This window comes from Carlito syrichta, unplaced genomic scaffold, assembly GCF_000164805.1.
Source record: "Carlito syrichta isolate Samal-C Ts95f unplaced genomic scaffold, Tarsius_syrichta-2.0.1 Scaffold222500, whole genome shotgun sequence".
NCBI classification, from domain to species: Eukaryota; Metazoa; Chordata; class Mammalia; order Primates; family Tarsiidae; genus Carlito; species Carlito syrichta.
The window spans coordinates 308,256-332,981 of NW_007166596.1; the positions used below are offsets into that span (position 1 = coordinate 308,256).

A 24,726-nucleotide genomic window follows, 5' to 3' on the forward strand; every position below is an offset into this window, starting at 1 on the left:
GCCTGAGCCCGCAGGTTCGAGACCCACCTGGGCAACTTGAGGAGGCCTCATCTCTACAATAAATCAAAAATTAGCTGGGTGTGGAAGCGCGTGCCTGTAGTTCCAGCTACTTAGAAGGCTGAGGTGGAAGGATCGCCAGAACCTAGCAAGTCGAGGCTGCGGTGGCCGGGAGCAGCCACTGCACTCCAGTCTGGGCGACAGAGTGAGACTCCAACTCAAATAAATAAATAAATAAATAAATAAATAAATAAATAAATAAATAAATAAATAAATAAAGTCATGATTATTCCTGCTGGCAATTTCCCAGAGACAATCGAGGATGACCAGAACACAATGTCTACCAAATTTCTCACCAATTAATGCCTGTAACATCCACTGGTACTTAGAGCCTACCCTCACTTAGACATGACATGAAGCACTTCAGGTGGGATTCTGATGAGGGTATGAAATGTAAGGTTCATTCACTTAACAGAGGGGCAGAGGCTGAGAAGCAGCACCAAGAAGTGGCATCAGGGCATCAGCAGTATGCCTGACGGGTTTAAATAAGTGCGTGAGGACTAGTTCTTAGTTCAACTCACTAGGAGCCGCTTTAGCTTGTTCAAGAGGAAAAGCGTTTAGGAAATGGGTCAAGGATGTGTGAACAATTGCAAACTGCTCTAACTGGAAACAATAATGGCATGCCAACCGGGGACCTGTATATTAGGTCCTTTTTGGGGGGAGGTGCCAGTGAAAGCTCTAGCATCTTAGGCAAGTGATTAAACTTGGCTACCAGTTCTCCTCTGTAAAATTCAAGTTGTTAAAGGAGATTTCTGAAGTCTCTTCTTGCTTTAAAGAATTTGTGATTGTCTAAATGATGAATTAATATCATATAAAAGAGAGAGCTGTGTGGTTTTAAAATTTGTTCTTAAATCTTCAAAAAGAGTACTTGAATCCTGAAAGGTTTTCTAAAGAGAGAAGAAAGACCACAGAGCCATTAATGTGTCCACGGGTCTGATGAAGATGGGTGGTACATGATACACTACCTCCCTCCTCCAAACCTTGGTCTTTGGGGTAAACTATGAAACTCGTGGTTTTACTGCACAAAGCAAGGAGGACTGTGCATGATGCACCTTGAAAAGGGAGGAAGGAGCTTGTTGCATGTCTCTGAAAGTTGCTGGACAATGAAGGTAGGCTTGGTAAGCAATAGTGGGTGTGCTATTCCTGCCTGATGCTGGCTTAAGATGATCAGAAAACCTAGCACTTAAAAATAACACATCACAAAAGCAGTAACAAATTTGAGGCTCTAACTGAAACAATGCTGGAAAATAATGGGAATGTGGAAGAAACTGGAAAATAATAAAGAGCACTTCATACTACTGAAAATGCATTAAGTCACCTTGAGTGGAATTTGCCTGATACTAAACATTGTAAAGCAGGGTAGACTTCCAGAAAGACTGCTTTGATTCCCATACAATTGAAGGTTAGGACTAAGAGGAAAAAATAGGCTGTTGCCACAGATTATAAATCACTAAGTTCTTGGACCATAGCTTTGCCTCCCAATCTTTATATGAACCCCTACCAACATCAGGGCTTCACAGACTACAACTCATAAAATTACCAAGAAAAAGCAGTCTTTGGCTACGGCATAAGTAATATTTTTGCTTGAAATAATACCTGAATGACGGTTTATATCTATACTCTCATGAGGCAGGTATTAGGCTTAAATTCACATTTTATAGCTCACCACTAGTAGAGTGAACTTGTCTAGTCTTTTAATTCCAATTGTATGCTCTTCCTGGGCCACCTCCCCTGAGCTCACAAAGATAACTTATTGGCTAGGTGTGACTATATTCCAGGACAAGGAAATCCTACCTTCCTTCTTCAGATCCTTCATGACAACAACCTTTAGCTAATGCAGTATAATATCAATACATCAGATGGGAGCCCTTATGGTCACACTGGACCTGTCCTTGCCCCTAGAATGAGGTATATGAAGCAACCTAATAAGTTAGGACACTGGGCCGGGCATGGTGGCTCAAGCCTATAATCCCAGCACCATGGGAGGCTGAGAAGATTGCCTGAGACCAGGGGTTCAAAACCAGTCTGGGCATCTTGGTAAGACCTCGTCTCTACAATAAATCAAAATATTAGCTGGGTGTGGTGGTACGGCACCTGTAGTTCCAGCTACTTGGAAGGCTGAGGCGGAAGGATCACCGGATCCCAGCAAGTCAAGGCTGTAGTGACCAGGAGCGTGCCACTGCCCTCCAGTCTGGGTGACAGAGTGAGACTCCAACTCAAAAAAAAAAAGACACTGGGGGAAAGTTCTCTTGGATAGACTCTAAGGTATCACGGTTTTCAATACTTTCTGCAATTCTACTTCTCAGAAGATTATATTAAGATATACAAAGCAGGAATCAACCAGCATTTTAAGAATTATGCTGCAGTCTCTTTGCATCTGTTATCATGCCAAGTACCCAAGTATCGCAGCTATATCGTACTTCTTACTCTTCCCTTTTCACTGGACTGTGGCACTACTAGTTGAGGCTCAGAGGATGTCAGAGGATGAAAAAGTGAGCGCTACAAATTTGATTTTTGTCTTCTCAAAAATGCTTAGTCAGTATCACAGCAGTTTTAATTTGATGTGATTTCTCTCTTAACAAGTTTATTCAGTGATACAGTATAAAAAAAAGCATGAGTTTTGATATTTGGCAGACCTGAATTAGAATTCCAGTTCTGCCATTTCCACGTCTGTAAGATGAGAACAAAAGCTATTACCTACTGAATAGATTAAATAAGATCTAGAATAAAAAATGTCCTGTACATACCTAGCGTGGAGTAGAGATCAATAAGGCTTCCTTCATTCCCACTAAACCAGCCTGATAAATTAACTGCAGCGATTTATTTATGAGATTTCTCTTCATTTACAGGAAGGAAAACATAGACTGTTTACATTTACCATCTTTTTTTTTTTTTTTAAGTTCTCAAGAATGGTTTCTCCCCCACTACTTGGGAGGCTGAGGCAGGAGGATTGCTTGAGTCCAGGAGTTCAAGACCAGACTAGGTAAAATAGCAAGACCCCATCTCAAAAAAAAATCTAATTTTGTACTAACGGTACCACCTAATACAGTACTTGTATATAGGAAGTACCTACCCCATCTACACTGTAAGTGTTACTGAACATCGTTAGAGTAATCAATATTATAAGCCATTAAACTCGACTAGGAAAAACTGTTTTTCATAACTCAAAGTGACATGATTTTTCATAAATTTAAAAAACAGAAGAGCCACATAATAAAACAAGGGTCAGAAATTTAAGTTTTTTTTTTTTTAAACACTACTAGCATTCTAAGCACTAAGGTTCTAGACCAGGGGCACTCTAATAATTTCTTTCTTTTACTGTCTATTTGTTTAAAGTAATATCTGAGGGTCTCATGCATACATTTTATTCTCATGACTGAAAAAGGCAAGGAAATATCCTTTTCTGAGTCGTGGATTCTGAATATTTCTCCCTATCCCTGTAACCCACATCCCTGCTCTGTATGTTTTCAGAATTCAAAGGCAAAAGTATTGTCTCCAAACACTTTAGTAAATGCTTTTCTCTTTTCTTTTGCCTATTAGAAGGATCTTTGACTTTATCTGGGAACATCTCACTGTGTAGTCACCTTTTGTGACCTAAAGAAGCCTCTTAGGGGTGAATTTTCTTTGTGGACCTTGACACTGCCTTCAAAGTTGACAGTCATAAATTGTTACCCACTGAGAACAATTTCTCAAACTTGGTTAAATAATTACATAGATGCCAAAAGAAAAACACCCTCTAACTATGTCATTGCATTATCTTATCTCTCAATTCAAAGAAAGCACAGCCTACATTTTTACAGCGAGATTATACAATGAATTTACAAAATGTAACTAGAAGAGTCAAAAAAGAGTCCCCAAACCAGAGGACACCATTTGTTATTTGGTGGCACCTTCTGGGAAAGCTTGATATTGCAGCTCAGCTCTGTTAAACATGAATTTCTATGCAAAAAGCATGTGGGGAAAATTTGGGGAGCAGCGAAACAGTATTTATGATATATTATAATAATGTGCACTCCAGAACCACAAGCCTGTTTTATTTTAAGTGAGTATTATAACTAGTTAGAAGTTCTTGGGTGTTTCACAGCTCTTCCTTGAGTTCTGGCTGTGGATGCAAATCCTCCTTTGAGGTCAACCCGTCACCTCCTGAAGGCTGTTGGTGAAGCCCAAACCAACAGATCAAAGAAACCACATTCATAAGTGGGACGAGAATATGAAACATCCAAGGGTTTCACAGCAGCAATGCCCAATTCATGAAGCACATCTCGGCAATTTAATATGAATCCAAGGAAGAATAAAATCTGTTTTAGTCCCAACCTCCTCTTAGGTATGCTGCCTACCACGTGGGTTCAGACCCTAGTTCCCTCACTTTTACGCATGGCAACCTTGGGCAAGTTTTAAAATCTTTGAGCCTCAGTTTCCTCATCTATAAAGTTGTGATAATAATTTGATAAAGTTGTTTGGAGGGTTAAATGAGTTAAAATGGGTCAAGTACTTAGAAGGGTGACTAGCACATAGTAAGCATGCAAGAAAAGTTTAGTTTAGCTGTAAGGCATCTCTACAGTATGGTAAAGCTAGTCCTGCAATGGCCATGTTGAGTCCTGTCTTTGGTTTTGTATCTAAAGATGACCTATGGGACATTTCCATCAAAAGCATGAGCTATAAAGCAAGAAACAACACTACACTGAATAGGTGATGCAGCTTTTTTAAGAAGGCTCACAATTTATTGGGCACGAGATACTAGCTCAATACACATGAATGAAAATGCTGTTTTGGCAATTGTTGATGGTAATCAACTCTGCAATGATGTAACCCCTAGTGTGTCACAACCCTCTGCTACCCAAGAGCTTCTAAGGAATTATTTAATTTAAAAGCTGAGATACCACACCTGGCTAAGTTTGTATTGAAACTAGGAAGCAAACAGGCCCCCCTAACTAAAACAAAACAAAACCAAAAAAAATCCCCCCCCCCAAAACAACAAAAAAACCCTTTTAACTGCTTCAAATCTCTTTTTGGAATATGCCAGGAATATGGATGAAAAATGTACAGATGGCATCCTCCTCAATCTGATCATACCCAGTGCAGAAAACAAAAAAGCATTTGAAAACAGGGACAGGTGAAACAGCTCAAGGCACTCAACCAAGTTAACTTTCTTCCCATTGTTTTAATTAACGTTCCACACTGAGTGGTATCTAGCAGAGGAAGAACTGCAACCCTTCAGGTATTTTTACCTCCAGTTATAAAACACAGAAAACAGGAGCCTCCAATGAGAGTCTTCCCCTCCCCTCCCGGAGAGCCAGGGCAGCCCTTTAATGAATGGCCTCTCCAGCTGCTAGCTCACCATACTTATAGACTTTACAGCTCTTGCATGTGCTGGAATTACAAGTCATTAAAAAGCCACTTTGAAAACACAATAAAGACCTTCTTCTCTGACTGCAACAACCTTCCATCACATAAAAACCTTAGGCCAATGCTTCCACAGCAGGACGTTTACTGCCAGCTCCAGACAGTGCAAGCAGGGCAATGAACAGGGTGGGGCAGGAGGAAAGGAGGCCCAACAAAAGAAGGGAAGTTTCTTTTTCCTTCTCCTTCCTTGCTTTTTCTTTTTGAAAGAAACTTCTCGTAAGGGGGTTTAAAGTATGTATCCTGTATGTGAACCGCCATCCACCCCTGGGAAAAAACGTGGCCACCTGATGAGACTTTGCTTTTCTTCCTCAGAAAGGTTTTTTCCAGGGAAACCCTTTGGTAAGCCAAAACTATCATAGGACGTAACTGAAATCTCATTTCTCACGTTGCATGCTGAAGTACGTCACATTTTACAAAGTGCCATTTGTCCATTTTTTAAGGAAATTTTAATTATGACTAATTCTACAAAGACAAAAAGAGGAAGGCAGTGAAAAGAAAATTACTCCCCTAACCGATCAATCATAAATGGCTCTTTCAATTTCCATGTATTATTTTTGCCTCCTTCTCTGTTACGAATACTGAACTGCTTCAAATCACAAAACAAGATCCACTCTACATACTTCTCATTAGAAGCAGAGTTATATGAAAAACAAACAAAAACTGGGGAATTGCAGAAGGAGTGAAAAACACTCGAGCTCTTTTTATTATCAATTAACGTTCAAACAGGTTAATAAAAACAATTATAAACTTTTATTGAACTGATACACTCAGACCCCTCACCCTTTCTAGCTGCTAGTTAGTGTCAGTCTCCAGTAATAACAGTCACTTACTAATCAGTAAATAGAATGGACCATTATACCAACAAAGAGATGAACTGCTAAGCCAAGAAAACTTTAATGGGCATTATCTAGGCTCTCGACAAGAAATATCCTTAACAAAAACATTCCCTTAACATACTTTCTGTATTTGCTAAATGCTCACCCATTATAAAACTGTTCTGCCTCCCTACCCTATCCCACTCACCCTCCTCAAATTCTCCGGCAGGCGAAAATTATTAATGAACTTCCATGTGACAGTGTTAGATTTCTTTATAAGATGAGAAATAGTTCCAGAATCACAGAACATATTTTAAAATTACTCTTCTGGCTATATTAACAGTAACTCAAAGAGAAATCGTTTCTTAGGATGTTTTTAACAGTAACAGCAATTTTTAAAAAATTACCAAGTGCCTGCCCAACACAGTGTTCCATGTGTTCAGGTACTTTGATTCATTTAATTAAAAAGCTGAAAGATCTTGAGAAACTTTGGCTTAAATTTTGATTCAAAACTTAGACTCTTTGCATCTTTACACTGATCATGTAACACAGGCAGACCAATATCAAGTCTGTATACCTCCTGAAGACAAAATTTAGGGAAAAGTGACACACTACAACTACCCCCTCCCTTAAAGCAAATAAACCCACACATTTGAAAAAGGACACTAGAGTTCTGCAGTATTTTTAAATAGCAAAACATTTCTTTTAAATTTAAAAGGTCTCAGAAGTCAAGTTTTATATAACAATGGCTAACTAACATTTTAAAAAATCATCCTGGTAACTGCTTTAACCAGAATGACTTAATAGTCACACTTATCCTACAAAGAAGATACTACTATCATCTTCATTTTACAAAAGAAAAAACTAAGAAACAGAGAAGGTTAAATCATTTGCCAAAGATCACTGGCAGCACTCAGCTTCAAAACATAGCCTGTCTGACATCAGATGGAAAGCCAACTCCTCATTACCTACCTACAAGCTTTTACTTATCAAGAAATAAGCGATCCCTCAGAAGACACACAAGCATACAAACCACACATGTCTATCTTCTTTCTCTCGTCTTACATATGTGGTAAATAAAAATTTTTACCAAAAAGAGCCATATCAATCAACAATATAAATTTCCTAATCTATCTTAATAGTACTCATTATTTAAAACTAAAACCTGAATCTAACTTGATTATGGAAAAGTGTCCTTAAAACATTCTTCCTTAACTGTAACAAACCTGTACTGAGGGAAGATGTTTCTTTATGTACATACCAAATGAATAATCATTTTCTCCAGCCTTCTTAATTCCTTGAAACTCTTCTGATTGTGTGTGTGTGCGTGTCTTTTTTCTGTTTCCTAAGTCCATGATCTCTGTCTGCTATGTCTAAAATTACTCACCATCCCATCCCCTATAAACAAACATAAATCTGTTTTGTATTCAATGAAACTAGAAAGGAGTTTAGAGAGATCAGGTCATCTGATCGCACTTATTCAAAAGCAGACCTGCTCACAAGCAGGATGATGTGAACAGTGCCCCTGAAGTTGGGCCTGCCGCAATTTACCAAATCAGTCATCAGCCAAGAGAGGCTATGGGCTGCTTAGTGCTCTCCACTACAAGTGCCTCCTATTCCTTCTGTTTTGACTACGGAAGGGAATCCAGGTAAGAGACAATCCAAACAAAACGCTATCTTTACTAGTGGATAAATAGAATTTCAGTTCTCTCTCATCTCCTTTCACTCATAGAAAGGCCTTTGGGCACATGGCTTAGGCAACACCACTTTTGTCAACTGCTCTGTTACATCACTTACATTTAAAGAATTAAAGCAACAGCAGCAACAGTAAAAACATTACTATTGCCAGAAGACTAATAAGAAAAGTATAATTGTTTGGTTTTATATTCAAACAATACCTGAAAGTCTTTAAAGGTTTTTTTCTGTAATGTTATGCACATTACAAAAATTCCTGCTGTAATCACTAGATTTGTGGCTCTAATATGCCATGTGCCATTTGAAAAATTTATTACCTACTGTAAGGAATTCCAATTTTAACTCTTAATTTCAGAAGATTTTTCAAGATACTGCTTTGGATACAAACACCAAGTTGACCAAGAATTTATTAAAAGAAAGCCATATTTTATAAATCATATATAAATGCAAGGGGTAACAGGCAAATGAAAGAAGAACAAACAAAGTTTTCTAAGAGGGAAGATTATCTGCGATAGTTTCATGTGGAAAGAACATTCAGTAGTGCTTTATGAATGTCACTTGGTCTTCTCACAAATCAACCACATTCTAAATAGTGCCTTTCAATATTTTGATCCCTAAAAGAACAAAGCCCCTCTGAAATAAAATTTTCATAGGCCATTACTTACCCATACTAACTACAAGGTATTCTGATTTTTTAAATTCTAGTGATGGCATGCTAAATTGATTTCATAGTTCACCAATAAATCAAAACCCACAAGTTGAAAGCCTCTATGCCAGAGAATTGCAACATGTCAGAATATAGACCTACCAAGATGCTAAATTTGACAATTTTGGTAGACTAATCACAACCCAACAGCATTTCAGGATGATCTGAAACAAAAGTCAAATATACCAAAAAAAGATCCAAGTAACATTTACATTAAGAATAAATTTCGAATTAAGGACAGGTAAGAAGCAGAGAAGGATAAATAAATACTTGAGACACTGAAACAAACCCATTCAATTCTCATCTCCATTTTATAAACTATGACCATAAAGTCTTTACCAATTACTGGAACAAATAACATGATCTCCAATGTTTTATATGCTACTCTGCTCCTCCTTCTATTTAAATTTCAAGATCAGCTATATATAGAGTGAGGGGAAGGAGGCAGAATCTGGACCACTGGGGATCAGTATTGGCATCATGTCCTAAACCTGGCAGGTTTTCTTCACAGAACAGTGCAAAAAACTGAAACAGGGAGTCTGCTACTAAGGCCTCCTATTCTTTGCCAGCATTTAAACTGGAAACATCTGTGGGCAACCCATGGGACAGGAAGAAAAGTATTTTAAAATTGCTGGCAATTTTTAGCCAGACATCTCCCTTGACCATTATCTAGAAAGAATGACAAGCCAAACTAAGGAGATTATTGGAATTGTTCACTAAAAAGTAACTGAAAAAGGTCAAAACTGGAAGGAAAAAAAAAAAAGGAAAAGTGACAAGGTGATAACTTCACAGTAAATAATGTTTATTCTTCAGAAATATTATCAATATTTTTTGAATTACTAATGACCTTGCTACTAGGAAGTGTAAGAGTTCCTACATTGTTAAGAGGTTAGAATAAATAACTTGAAAATCCCTTCCAACTCCCAAAATCTGTAATTATAAGTTTAAACCCCTACATCAAACATTAATAATGCCTTTTGTGGGTATTAGATGGTCGGATGCTCCTTTATACATCTACAAAGGATAATCCTACCCATCAGCAAAAACTTGTAGTGAAGATCACCTACTCACATCCTCTCCAAATCAGTCATTAAACAATGTAGGAAAAATTAAATATGTCCTTCTTTAAATATTGTAAACTGATTTTACAGGTACACACAAATGCTAAAATTTATCAAATTATCCATTTTAAATATGTATAGTATATCGTTATGTCATTTTGCCTCAATAAACTGTTGTTTAAAAAATGCTATCACTGGTCGGGTATGGTGGCTCATGCCTGCAATCCCAGCACTTTGGGAGGCCAGGGCGAGAGGATTGCTTGGATCCAGGAGTTTGAGGCCAGCCTAGACAACATAGCAAGACCCTGTCTCTAAATAAATAAATTGGCTGTAATGGCATGTGCCTGTAGTCCCAGCTGTTCAGCTACTTGGGAGGATGAGGTGGAAGGATCACCCGAGCCCAGGAGGTTGAGGCTGCAGTGAGCGGTGATCGTGTCGCTGTACTCCAGCCTGGGTCGACAGAGTGAGACCCCCAACTCAAAACAAAAAACAAAAACAAAAAACCAACAAACAAAAACTTTCACCAGCTTTTCATCTATGTAAACAAATAAATTACTTCATTCCAAAGATCAAAACATCAATATCAACATTACAGCTCCAATATTTTGTAAGTTTCTCTTTTAAACTTATTTTCCCTTGTATTCAAGTTTTATCATGTTCTCATTTTTCTAAATCATCAATCATTGAAGACCTTAGTAACCAAGTTTTAATGAGCACCTAATTTTTTCGCTGCTATGTAGATGACCCATTATTATACTAAGGACAATATCTTTCTCTTAACAACTTAAATAACAGCCTGAAAAATCTGCAGATTCCACAATGATTTCATTTCCTTCTCCCCATTAATTAAAGAAGTGCGCATCAATTTCCACGCTACAAGTTGACGACTCAGCATTCGTTCTCTTCTCTCACTCTTTATTACAAAATTGTTCTGAAATAAAATCTGAGAACCAGGAAAAGAAGGAAAGCCGGCAGGAATACTCACATCAGATTTAGAGGACATATTCTCCTCCACATCTGAATCATTGGGATCCACAATATCATCAAACGGCGGCAAAGTCGATTTCTTCTTCTCCGACGGTGTCTCGCTTTCGACCTTGACCTTTCCCATCTTGACGTGAGACTTATCTTTTATCTGTCTTTTGTCAGCAGAACAGGTGAGTACCAGGGGCGGTGCGCTAGAAAAACTTTTAAATAAAGCCTCCGAGCTACTCTTTTTCCTTTTTTTGGCTGAGAGTTCTTCGGAATCGGAAACGGGCGGCCTTTTGCTGGGAGCCTTCTTCTCTTGTCCACTGGTGATAGTGAGTAAGCTGCCGTCGGGTTTTGGCTCTTTTGACAGGGGCTTGGGTTCCTTGAAGGCCATCTTAGGAACGATCTTCTCTTCTTTCAGGGGTTTATTCTCTTTGGGTTTCTTAGAGGATTCTTTGGAAGGTTTGGTGTGATCCCTGGAAGGTTCTTTGAAGGCACTTTTATGTTCTCTGGAGTCTTTAGAAGGTTTTTCCTTGTGCTCCTTCGTTAACTTGTGAGGCTTCGAGAAACTGCTGCTGCTGCCGCTGCCACTGCTGCTACTGCTGCTACTGCTGCTGCTGCTGCTGCTGCCACTGCTGCTGCTGCTGCCGCCGCTGCTGCTACTGCTGCTGCTGCTGCTGCTACTCCCGCTGCTGCCGCTGCTGCTGCTGCTGCTGGTGGTGTGGACACTCCTGTTAGGGTCCTGCAAAGAGGGGAGAGGAAGATGAAGCCCTCAGAACGAAGCAGCAGCAGAAACAGCCCCAAGCCCGTCTCCTGGAGTGAATGCTACACCCCACGATCCCTCTCTGATTGTTCTCAAGACATTTCTAAAATCCCCCCCAATATTTTAAGATACACCGACAGTCTCAAGGTAACAGGTGGGAAGAGTGAAGGCAAAAAAACACTGCAAAAGGGGGCGGGGGGACTCTCAAAGAATTTCGTGAAGTGGCAGACTCTTTCCTGAATCACCAGAAGCATAGAGTTTTAAAACGTCTCCATCCGACAGATGTTCACAGCTGCTTGTCCTGTCCTAGAAGATACAGAGATGGATGACAGCGGTCTCCTGCTCTTAATCCCTAGGACATGTCTATGACGGGTGGCTGTCCTCAGAGCCACCAGTCAAGTGCTAGGACAACCCAAAGAAGGGGATTCTTTCATTCTGTTGGGGCCCAGGGAGAAGAATCGTTTAAAGATTCCTAGAGAGGTTAGCACCTGAGTTAGGTCCTAGAGGAGAAGCAGGTGATTACTAGGAAGGGAAGAATGAAAAGACAGTGAGACAAGGGAGAAGACTAGCTGAAACAACAGGGGCAGATCATAGGTTGATTTGGGGAACAGCACCCAGCTTCAGCACAATTAAGGAGGAGGCAGAAAATAGCCCAACTTCACGCAGTGAGACCAGGTTATATTACATTCTAAATGACTTTGGAATATAAAGAAACACAAGACCCTCCCCACCAAAAAGAAATGAAATAATTCTGAATTTGGAATAAAAAGTAATTATGTTTTATTCTGTCCAACATTTTTCAGTTAAGGAATATGTCTCCCACCCACTAGGAAAAGTAAAATAAAATACAAAGCTAACAGAAGAAAGATTTCACCTAACCATCACAGGGACTAGAAAGTCTTTAGCAATTAAAGTAGTGAAATCATGAGAAGAGGTAACTGCTGCCTATTTCATTTTAAATGTTATCAATATTTTCACTCATATAAACATATCAGAATATATAACCTATATATAATATTTCTGTTTAGGAACAAAATCTAAGTCCATACTTACCATATTTGTGAACCTCTACCATTAATACAGTAGTAAGAATAAGAAACAGAGGTAGATCCTGGACATGCAAAAATCCACACCAATACTAAAAGAAGAGCTCTTTCTTGCTTACTTCCACCTCCTAATGGGACCAAAGACAAATAAATGTCCAAATTTTCAACCAGAATTGACATCTTCAGGCTTGCTTATTATCTTTCACCTCTAACTTACCCACTTAAGCCCAATGAAAAGTAAACCAATCTTATATCCCAAATATATCTAGCATGACACAGAAAAGATGGTAGGCAGGGGCTATGCTTTTCACTAAAATGAGTAAACTACTTATTAAGTCTATGCACAACATCCCAAAAAAACCCCACAAAAATGTGTGTGTGTGTGTGTATACATACACACACACGGATAAGCATCAGAAAGTAATATCCAAAATGAAAAACATATTGTTCTATATTCATGGGAATACATATATTTATTGTGGTTTTTTTTTTTTACAAAATTGTGTGTGTTATTTGTTCAACAGCAAAATGACATACGCCAAATTATTTCATTTATTTTTCAAGTGAACATTTGGTTTAAAAACTCTAAAATGGATAAAGTAAGTAGAGACATGTTTTCATGCATCAAACTGGATAATTCCCTATAAAATATCATAATCTCATATTCAAAAGCAGAATGCTGAAGATAGGATTCATATTACTGAAACTTCATTATTTTATAAATTCTATTATAAGACATTTCCTGGCATATTAAGCAATACAATGAATAATTAAAATAAAGTATAATGGACAAACTAAACAAGGAAGAACATTTTGAAATCTAAAATCTTTGAGTCTTTTTTTAAATTGGTTTGTTGACTCACTAAATTCTGGCAATTTGAGAGCAGTATTCTAATTCTGGCTCTAGAACAAGCACTGCTATTTAATATTCAACCTATATGAAGTATACACATATAACTTTTAAAAACACACAATTTTTAATCTTCCAACATATTTTGAATGCTAAGCACTAAAAAAGTAACACTGCAGCACTAGAAAAAAAGTACTTCTAAAGAGTCCTTCCATTTTTAAAATCCTTTAAAACAAACTGGTTTTTAATACAGTACACAGTAGTATCTGACACAGCCTCTTATGTCATAGAAAGTTTAAGTTATTTTCTTAATTACATGTATATTATACTAGATACAAAACTCCAGAAGTACAACTTTTTATAACTGTTTACTCCCCGTGTTGTATAGGTATTTAATGTCTACTGTTACCTTTTTACTCACTCAACAATCTTGGTACAGTCAAGTGACACACCATTCTTGTTCCTTCGTTTTTTGTAAGTACCACCTCAAAAATCTTTAAGCTAAGAACATTCAAAGTTTTTTTTTTTTTCTTAAAGTGAAATGTTCTTTTCTTTTACCAAATGTTGGCAATTATGTGGAACATCTGAAACCTTCATCCATTACTGGCAGAAGTATAAAATGGTGTAACCACTTTGGAAAACTTTTTGGCAGTTTCTTATGAAGTTCATCATATACCTAGCATATGGCCTGGCAACTTTACTCCTAAGAAGAAAATTCAGAGTTAAGAGGACAAAAACATATATCTCTATAGACAAACACACACACACACACACACACACACACACACACAGGATCTAGTCACTGGCTTTTAAAAATTTTTACTGAACCATTAACCTCAACATTAAGTGCCACTGAACAGCACAAACTAATTACCATTCAATGTGAGGTTTACACATGTTGTATAATTCAAATTCTCTTTGCCAGAGGCCGATTAGGATAAACTGAATATCAAGCAATTCAACCACAGAGAGCATGTGTACATAATTCAGATCTCAAACATTTAAGGCAAATGACTGTTTAAATGTAAATATACATATATTTGCACTAACTTTACAACCTGTGAATACAAGGTACAGTATTTTCTTTCATCCATTTGGATTCTACTGAATGCCTCCTTGTTTTAATTTTCTGGAACAGAATGGATCCCTTTAATGGATAATCTCTTCTAATACTACTTGTCAGCAACTCTAGTAGATGACTTATGAAAAGAGGAGGTTGTTACTACTGACCAGAATAAGGTTTTATGATTATATGTGCCTTCCGATTTCCATGTTATCTTCATGCCTACTTTCCAGTACCACTGATAACTCACAGTTAATTCTTGGATCCTGTTTCTTCCCTTTAGCTATCCCTCTTATTTTTGGTCTCTGTCCTACTTTAACTGGCTTCTGTCTTGTGTAAGAATTTCAGATCAATCACATTTTGTTCAATGAGATTTGCATATGGACAAATAAACTCTCCCAGAAGAATTTTACTTGTCAAAACCAATAAACTCTCCTAGAAGAGCTTATTTGTCCAAACTGCATTTTACAAGGACACTTCCTAAAAACTGTAGTGTGGTCCAAGAGGTTACGCATATGATGGAGCAGAAAAAAGATAGGCTTCCAGAATAAAAGTCTCTTCTATAATGTCATTAAACACATGATAAATAACACAGAGTTATGACATACCATCTGAGGCTATGAATAAAGTAGTAGAATTCAGAATTTTAGAGCAGAGGGAGGCCATGAATTTGATTTACCTGCCCCACTTCAATCCCAAATCCAACCCCATTTACCTCTTTTGAAGCAGTCAGCTTTGGGGCTAGCAGGCAGTGGGGACTGAAGTCATAAGTTTATGGACATCTTGACAAAAATAGCTGGTATAGAACTGGCTCTGTTCTGGGATCTAAATAAACCCAGAAGAGTTTTTTGTTGTTGTTGTTGTTGTTTGTTTGTTTAGAGGTAGATCTTGTTATGTTGCCCAAGCTGGTGTGCAGAGGCTATTCACAGGCATGACCATCATGCACTAAAGCCTTGTGCTCCTGCACTCAAGAGATCATCTTCCAATACATGAGCATGGAATATTTTTCCATTTGTTTGTGTCATCTAAGATGTCCATCCTACCCAAGGAAACCTACATGCAATACCCATTAAATTACCAGTATCATTCTTCTCAGACCTAGAAACAATAGTACAGAAATTCACATGAAAACATAAACGACCACGAATAGCCAAAACAATCCTTTGTTCGCACTTCCAGACTTCAAACTTTACTATAAAACTACAATAATCAAAACAGCCTGGTATTGGTACAGGATGAAATATTTTTCCATGTGTTTGTGTCATCTAAGATGTTCATCCTTCCCAAGGAAATCTACAGATTTAACGCAATACACATTAAATTACCAGCATCATTCTTCTCAGACCTAGAAACAACAATACAGAAATTCATATGAAAACATAAACGACCATGAAAGCTAAAACAATTCTCTGTTCACACTTCCCGACCTCAAACTTTATTATAAGGCTACAATAATCAAAACAGCCTGGTGTTGATACATATAGACCAATGGAACAGGACAGAGACTCTGGAAGCAAAACCTAAGCTTCTCAACCAACTCATCTTTGACAAAACCTCCACTAACAACCACTGGGGAGAGGAAAACTTATTCAGTAAATGGTGCTGGGAAAACTGACTGACCACAAGCAGAAGATTAAAACAAGATGCCTAGCTATCACTGTACACAAAAATCAACAACTCTAAGTGAATCAAAGACCTAAACATAAAACTTCAAACTATAAGAAACTTAGAAAATGCAGGAGACACACTGATGAACATTGAAACTGGCAACCAATTTCTGATCAAAACCCCAAATACCGATGCCATAAGAGGTAAGATAGACAAGTGGAACTTCATCAAATTAAAAAAGCCTCTGCAAAGCAAAAAAATCCTCCAAACAACAACAACAAAAAACCATCATGACAGCAGAGATGGCCCACAGAATGGGGAAAAATATTTGCCAACTCTATATCTGACAAAGGCCTAACATCTAGGATCTACAAGGAACTCCATCATGCCAAAAACAAACAAACAAAAAACAAAACCCAGAAAAAATCAGCCCTACTAAAAAATGGGCAAAAGATATGAACAGACACTTTTCAAAAGACATATGAGCAACCAACAGATACATGAAAAAATGCTCAGCCTCACTAATCATCAAAGAAATTAAAATTAAAACCACACTGAGATACCATCTAACTTCAGTCAGAATGGCCATTATCAATAACTCAAAAAACAACAGATGCTGGAGAGGGTGTAGGGGAAAGGAAATACTTCAGCACTGTTGGTGAGAGTATAAACTACTACAACCTCTGTGGAAAACAATGTGGAGATTTCTAAAATACCTAAAAATTGACCTTCCATACAACCCAGCAATCCCCCTACTGGGAATATATCTGGAGGAACTCAAATCACTCTATGAAAAAGATACCTGCACACACATGTTTATTGAAGCATTATTCACTATAGCAAAAACATGGAACCAACTGTGCTGCCCATTGAAAGAGGACTGGATTAAAAAATGTGGTATATATACATGATGGAATATTACACAGTCATAAAGAAGGACAAAATTCTGAACTTTGCAGCAACTGGATGGACTTATAGTCTATAATACTCAGTGATCTATCACAGAAACAAAGAACTGAGTACCACATGTTATCACTCATAAGTGGACCCTGAACAACTATCAAAATACCATAAGAAAAGGATTGGCAGTTGTGGGAAACTGCCTGGGGAGGTGGTGGGACACACTTCATCAATAAGGGTACCTGACCTCAAACTAGGTGAAATTGGGGACCAAAGTGAGGCCCAAACATTACCTGTACAATGAACATTTGTATACCTAACCCTGAGTTGTACCCATCTTTAAAATAAATTTTTTTAAAAAGATCATATTGTCAGCATAAAAAAAGAGAGATCATCTTGTCTCAGCCTCCTGAGTTGCTGGGACTACAAACACACTTGCCACCACACCCAACTTCAAGAAGAATTTTATTTCACAGGAAAACTTATAGCCTATATTGCATACATTATCTAAAAAGAATTTTGCATATAGATCATTATACACAAGTGTAGCCAGCCTCCCTAGGACTCAGAAGGCACGTAATAGGAAGAATTCGAGTTCACTCTGCTCCTAGGGCTAGGGAATGTAAGGCCAGAAGGAAGGCACAGAGTCCTCCAGGTGTATAGACAAGAAACAGCATGCCTGCTGCTACAGTGCAGGTTGAGATGCTTGTAACTTTCATTGCTTGCAGGATTACAACAGCCTAAGGTTCCCTTACAGCTCAACCTGAACCTCGATGCACATATAAATAACATAGAAGGGAATACAAGGCACCAGAACTAACAGATCTTCTGGAGGAGACAGATGAAAACAAAAAATAATTTCTAGAAAATAAATTTTTAACTAAATTGAATGTTCAAATTTAAATTCTTAAGCTGAATAATTCAGCAGATGAAGGGGAGGATAGATTCTAACTGGCAGTATGAAAGATGAACTGGAAAAAAACCCAAATGATAAAGTAAAATACAAAGAGATGAAAATCACAACGAAGAAAGTGAAGAGACCTGAAGAACAGATCACGAAAACCTAACATACAACCATAGGAAGAATTCCAGAAGAGTCTACACAAAGAGAAAACAGAAAAGCAGAAAAGGCAGAAAAGTAATATGGATGAAAATTTTCATGAACTAAAGGACAGAATCACAACCTTACAGGGTTCTCCAAGATTGATGCAGAACTAATGAGAAATGACTCACAAACAGAAACATCACACTAAAATTCCTATATTTTAAAAAGAAAAAACGTGACAAGTTTTCAGAGAGAATAATTACTTAAAACTGAAAAAGAATCAAATTAGTATTGTACTTCTCATTTGCAATACTGAAATCTAGAAGAAAGAAAAATAGCATCTAAATGGGAGAAAAAGAAGTACAACCCAAACATCCTACACATACAGTCAGTATGAAAGAAGTATCTGCCGAAATTTAAAGATTCAAGGAACACATTGACCACTGCCCCTCAGAGAAAAGGATTTCATAAGAGAGTCTAGCTAAACAATAAGTGAGTTATTAAAGACATCTTTCATGTGTAGAATGGTGATAAGGGAATGGAATAGGAACAGGGACACAGTGTACCTCACACTCTACATAGAATTAAACCTAAATGGAAAATAAACTCTACAAATATGTAAATGTTCAATATAAATTCTTGACACAGAAAAGTCTAACAATCTGGACCTAAAAATCTAACTCATCTCCACAGAAATTTAGGAACAAAAAAGAAGGATTAGGGGAACCCCCTTGGGTCCCCTCCAACTGTGGGAGCTTTTCTGACCTCTCAATAAATCCTGTTTTCTAAAAAAATAAAAAGAGGATTAGAGTATCAAGGTGAAGGAAAATTTGGTATCTTTTTTCAGGTTAACGTGGAAGAAAAATTGAATTATGAGCAACTGAAAGGGAAGGCAGCCAACAATGAAATGGAAAAGTGCAGAACTGTCACATAAACAAAGGAGAAATAGGAAATATAACTTGAAAATATAAGAAAAATTAAGAAAAATAGAAAGGCCACAAATATAAATAATGAACAAGGTAAAAAGAAAGTAATAAATCAAGTATAACTCAGAATAAAAATGAAAGAACTGAATTTTTCCACTCGAAGATAAACTGTCAGACTGGGCTAAAAAAAACAAAGATCAGATAAAGGTTATTTACAAGAAACGAAATCAAATGATTGAGAAAATTTAGAAATAAAGGGATGAGCCAAGAAATATCAGCCAAGTGTCTCCAAAAGAAAGTCTGAGAGCTGTATTAATATCAGACAATGTGGAATTCAAGGTTAAGAGCAGGAAACAGCATCAACAATGTAAAAAGCTAAACTATATAAAGCAAAAAGTATTTAGTATTTGAAAAATTTGAAATTATTTAACATATGAGAAATCACTATCTTTTTCATAAATGTACAGATCTAATAAAAATGAATATAGGCTGAGTAAAATTGACAAAACCCACAAACTGATTTAATAATCATATATAGAACTTCCCAGCCTTTGGACAAGCTTAAAATTTTTATGTGTCCATAGAACATGGACAAAAATCAATCATAAGGCATCATAAGACAAACTTTAAATTGCCCCTTTAAAAATGCTTGCATGGGTTATACTGGTTGACCATACTCTAATAAAAGTAAGAAAATAAAGACAAAGTAAATCAATCAAAAGAAAACAATGAAAAGAGCATTTCATATCAAAAAAATCCAGGGGCACAGAAAACAAATGTGCTCCAAGGAAAATGTATAGCCTATATTGCATGCATTATTTAAAAAGGAAAAGAGAAGGTGCAAGGAGAGAAGAGAAGCCAAGCACAGAGATAACCTCAATGTTCACTTTAAGAAACCAGGAAAGGATCCATAAAACATGCAAGCATGGCAATAACAGTTATAACAAAGAAAGTAAAAGAGACACATTTCAACATTAATTCTCTAATTCTATAATCGTATAAAATGCCCTTAATGTGTACATCAAGTGTTGAAACATTAAGTAGAAATGTACCAAGTTCATTTGACTTAAAGGAAATTTGCCATCTACTTTTCTACATCGACTTAAAAAAGGTAAAGTTTCTAGCTTGTATAATTTCTTGAATTTAAAATGCTGATCTCCCATAAGAAGAATAAAATTAATAGTGAAATAGCAAGAAGTTAGTATCTTAAAACAGATAGGTAAAGCCCAAAAGAGAGAGCCAAACTGTTCAGAGTATGAGACAGACAATACATATTTGCTAGGGGAAAGGCTGAAGCAAAATGCACTGCTGATGAGTTTTACATGCTTTTTAGCACCATAGAGCTTTATACTGTAAATGTTTTATTAAGAATTAATATAAGAAGATAAAATTGTGATGCATAAAACACTTCAACAATTGGCAGGCTTGGTTTTTGTTTTTTTTTTTAAAGAATAAGAACTTATTTAAACACTGAAGGTAAAAAGAGTCACCAAAACCCAAAGTTTAACATTTATTATGCCACAAGTGTAAGACAAAGGGCACTTGAGAATAGCAATGAGAGCCTTTTATTCAATAACAATCTAAGTAGCCAGTGCACAGAAAGAACATAAAATATTTACACACATACAAGTAAGAAAAAGAAAGATCCACAGTTATGGGATACAATGCTTTGGAGGGGTTTTACTTGTTTTGACTTTTTAAAAATAGTGTCCCATTTTTTAAGGTGACATTCAAGTAGAAATTCAGAAGGAACTCTACAATATATTCTCACAGTTCAGAAATACTACTGCTACGATGACTACTACTAATAATAAAGTCATTTCTGGACCTGACCAGGGAAAAGCAGCAGATAGTTTTACAGAATTAAGAATTCAGCCTTAAATCATTCAATTGGCTTTGACCTATTAAATAGTCAACCAATATGGATGTAACCACACTTAAAGAAATACAGACAAGTCTGGATTTTGCACAAATGACACTTCAATCTCACTAAGCCTACCCTGTTGAGCATGAACCAACAGGTACCATGGAAGAAGATCAAAAGATGATACTGATCATTCAAGGAAAGAATCTAGACAAGAATAACAGCTTCCTCTCAGTCATACCTGGCTATGAGTTCCGCCAATTCCTTATTAGGACAGATTAACCTTAATAACAGCTGCAAAGAGCAGTGACATCTGGGAAGCAAAGGAGACCCACACAGAAAACTTTAGAGAGGAGATCAATATAAACTATTCACTTTAGGAAGTTCATCTGGTAGAGAGACAGTGGTGGTGACAATGATGGTGACGGTGGTGGCAGTGGTACAGGCTTTCTGAATGCTTACCAGTCCAGAATGCGATGTAGAAGTTTTATCCTAGGTGAGTTTTGGGAGGCCAAGGTGAGTGGATTGCCTGAGCCCGTGGGTTCGAGACCTGCCTGGGCAACCTGGCGAGACCTCATCTCTACAATAAATCAAAAAACTTAGCCGGGCGTGGTAGCATGCACCTGTAGCTCCAGCTACTTGGAAGGCTGAAGCCGAAGGATTGCCGGAGACCAGCAGGTCAAGGATGCAGTGGCCAGGAGTGGCCACTGCACTCCAGTCTGGGTGACGGAGTGAGACTCCAACTCCAAAAAAAAAAAAAAAGGAAGTTTTATCCTTATTAACTTGACAATCTTGTGAAGCCGCTAGTATTAGCCTCATTTTGTAAGTGAGGAAACTGAGACACAGATATCAACATGTCCAAGACAAATATATAATCAGCGACAGAACTGAGATTCAAACCCAGGTAGTCTGATTCCAGTGTGCACAGTCTTAATCACTATACTTATATATCAACTCTCAGTAAAGTCAGTTGGTTTCAAATTCAACTACCAATCTGGCCAAAATAATCTTGAGTTGCAAATGAAAGAAGGTTAGGTAGAATACAGGAGGAGCTCAATGACTTAAAAAAAAAAAAAAACATCATTCTGAAATAAATAAATAATAAATAAATAAATAAAAGAGCAACATCGAACATGACTGCTGACTAGGCAGAATTATACAACTGAAGTTCTACCTAGTTCCAGTAGAGGGGGTACAACATAATTCTTTTGGGTAGGTGACAAATGCAATGGGCCCTTGTGGTCCTCCATATTCACGGGTTCTGAATCTGTGGAGTCAACCAATTGCGGCTTGAAAATATTCAGGGAAAAAAATACAAATTTTAAAACGATACACAATAAATGCTATATAAATAGTTGTATAAGTGTTACCAGTAATTTAGAGATGATTTAAAGCATTGGGAGGATGTGTGTAGGTTGAACGCAAATAGTGTACCATTTTATATCTATAGATTTTGGTATCTGAGGGGTCCTACAGTCAATACCTCCTGAATACTGAGATACAACTGTAATTTGTTTTGAAATCAGAGGCTGTTCCTGTATTCATTTCAAGGTGGCTAAATTTTAAGTCTATTGTTATCATATTTTAAAATTGACAGACTTATTAAAAGAATTATATTCAGAGGACTAACAGGATATTGGAAAATCAACCTCTCCCATAATGCCCTAGCACAGCACATTTTATGGTACCTTCCATTTACTCCAAAGGATATGGTAAAGCTGCAAGATACTTCTTGTCTCACATTAAATATTTTCAAAATCAATGTAAAAGTCTTCCACACTATGTAATTTGAAATTACAAAAATTTATAGTGCTCAAATCAAATAAACCATCACCTCCAAAATGGGTTAGGTGGGGGAGGTCATTGTTTAAGAAAACTGGAGGAGTCTATCAAGGCTTTTATAGGGATAATTGGGAAGACAGGGAATTTGAGATATTTAGCACAAAAACAAGGCAGCAATAAAGAAAAACAACCATTTTTAAAGTTACAAAAACAAATGGCTGTGCAAAAAAGAAAACCTAACGGTAAACATCTTAGCTGTGAATAAATATTTTATCTAGACATAAACAATGTTCACTGAGTTTCAACTTCAGAAATTAATCTACTCAACTCTAACACCTGCTAAGTGACTCAAATTTCCTTGTCAGTAAAATGGGAACCATAACATGACCATATTATTACCTATACCATAAGATCACCTTGATGATTAAATAAGTTTAATATATATAAAGTACTTGTGTATAATGTGTATGTATTGTAAACAATATGTGCAATATATGTATAATGTGCCTGGCACACAGCAGGAACTATGCAAGTGCTTTTGATTACTACTACTACAGACAAGCAGAGAAGACGTCACATTTTTAATACATAACACAATGCTATCAATCCTGACAATGTCAAAGGAAGTGTTTGAATGGCAGATATGAAGGGCAGAAATAGGAGCAGAAAAGGGAAAGAAACCTTAGGATACCTTGAGCTTACAAAGTTGAGAATCAAGAGACACTGTCCATAGTTGGTGACACAAAAAATATAGTCCTATATTCAACATCTAGAAACTTATAAAGGCACCTAAGAGAATAATTTAAAATGGTGCCATAGTAGGTGGACAAGTAGACAGAACAAATGTGTTTGATTCTCATGTTAAAATAGCAGCATGTCACATAGTTTAGAAACTTTGGGCAGTAACCCTAGAATTTAAAAACAGAATCAGGCTCAGTGGCTCACTCCTGTAATCCCAGGACTTTGGGAGGCAGAGGCAAGAGGAATGGCTAAACCCAGGGGTTCAAGATCATCCTGGGAAACTTGGCGAGAACTTGTTTCTACAACAGATCAAGAAATTAGCTGGGCATGGTGGTGCAGTTTGTAGTTCCAGCTACTTGGAAGGCTGAGGGAGAAGGATAGCCTAAGCCCAGCAGGTCGATGCTGCAGTGGCTGTGAGTGTACCTCTGCACTCCAGCCTGGGCGACAGAGTAAGACTCCTACTCCACTAAATAAAAATTAAAAAATTAAAATAAAAACAAAAACAGTTAAAGCAGTTTCTTTCAGAATGTGGGAAGGAAATTGGGGAAGAACACAGGACTTTTTTTTTTTTGTTGGTCAAACACCTTCCTTTGCTATTAATTCTTTTAAACCATATACATGTTATTTTGATATAAATTTCTTCAACTTCACAAATGTTCTTTTATAGCCTCTTCCTTTTCATGTACCCATGTGCACTTCAGAGATTTTGTGATATACATTTTATTTTAGAAAAATAAAAAGAGAAACTATTCAGTTATGTGACCGGTGTCTTCTTATGTTTCAAAAATATTTCAATTTTCCCTCTGATGTGGTTTGATCTTACTGATTTTGAGCAATCTACACCAAAAACTAAGCTACAGATTGCATTTGAGTTTTATACATTTTACTTATTAACAGAGATGAAAATAAAATCTGTACATATTTACAACTGAGAAATAGAAACAAATGAAAAAAATTTATTTCAGCTCTGAAATGAACAGAATTAGTAAATTTTCATTTCCCTAGTCTTCTGTTTAAAAGCATTAAAAGTAAACCCAATAAATATTTTCTTTACTATTAAAATATAGTGAAATACTACACTTAGATATACATATAAAGTGTCAATTGGCAACAATAGTCAATATTTTACAAAATTATATTCCAAATAGACAAAATGCTAAAATGCTGTCCGTCCTCAAATGACTAGTTTTAGCTATGGTGCATGTACTATAAAAATGTTTATTTTAGAATCCAGTCTCATTTAAAATTCTCCTATTTATAGACTATTCCCTGACATGTTATGGTTTAAGTTCTAAATCATAACTAAGTACTAGTAACAGTAAGATATATTTAGAAGACTGCAGTTTCACACACACTTCCGCTTATCTTTGTGGTTTAAAACTAGAAATTCAAAGTAATAATTAGATCACTTCTCTTTCTAGGTTTATGTATA

General features: G+C 36.9%; 1 protein-coding gene across 1 annotated transcript in view; it reads right to left on the reverse strand.

Annotated features, from left to right (window-relative positions):
- The window catches only part of MLLT3 (MLLT3, super elongation complex subunit), a 122,479-nt gene that overhangs the window by 57,381 nt on the left and 40,372 nt on the right, over positions 1 to 24,726 (reverse strand). Inside the window, exon 4 of the mRNA XM_021709425.1 lies at positions 10,723 to 11,448. Within this exon, the coding sequence (XP_021565100.1) occupies positions 10,723 to 11,448 (726 nt within the window). The remainder of the gene's footprint in view (positions 1 to 10,722; positions 11,449 to 24,726) is intronic.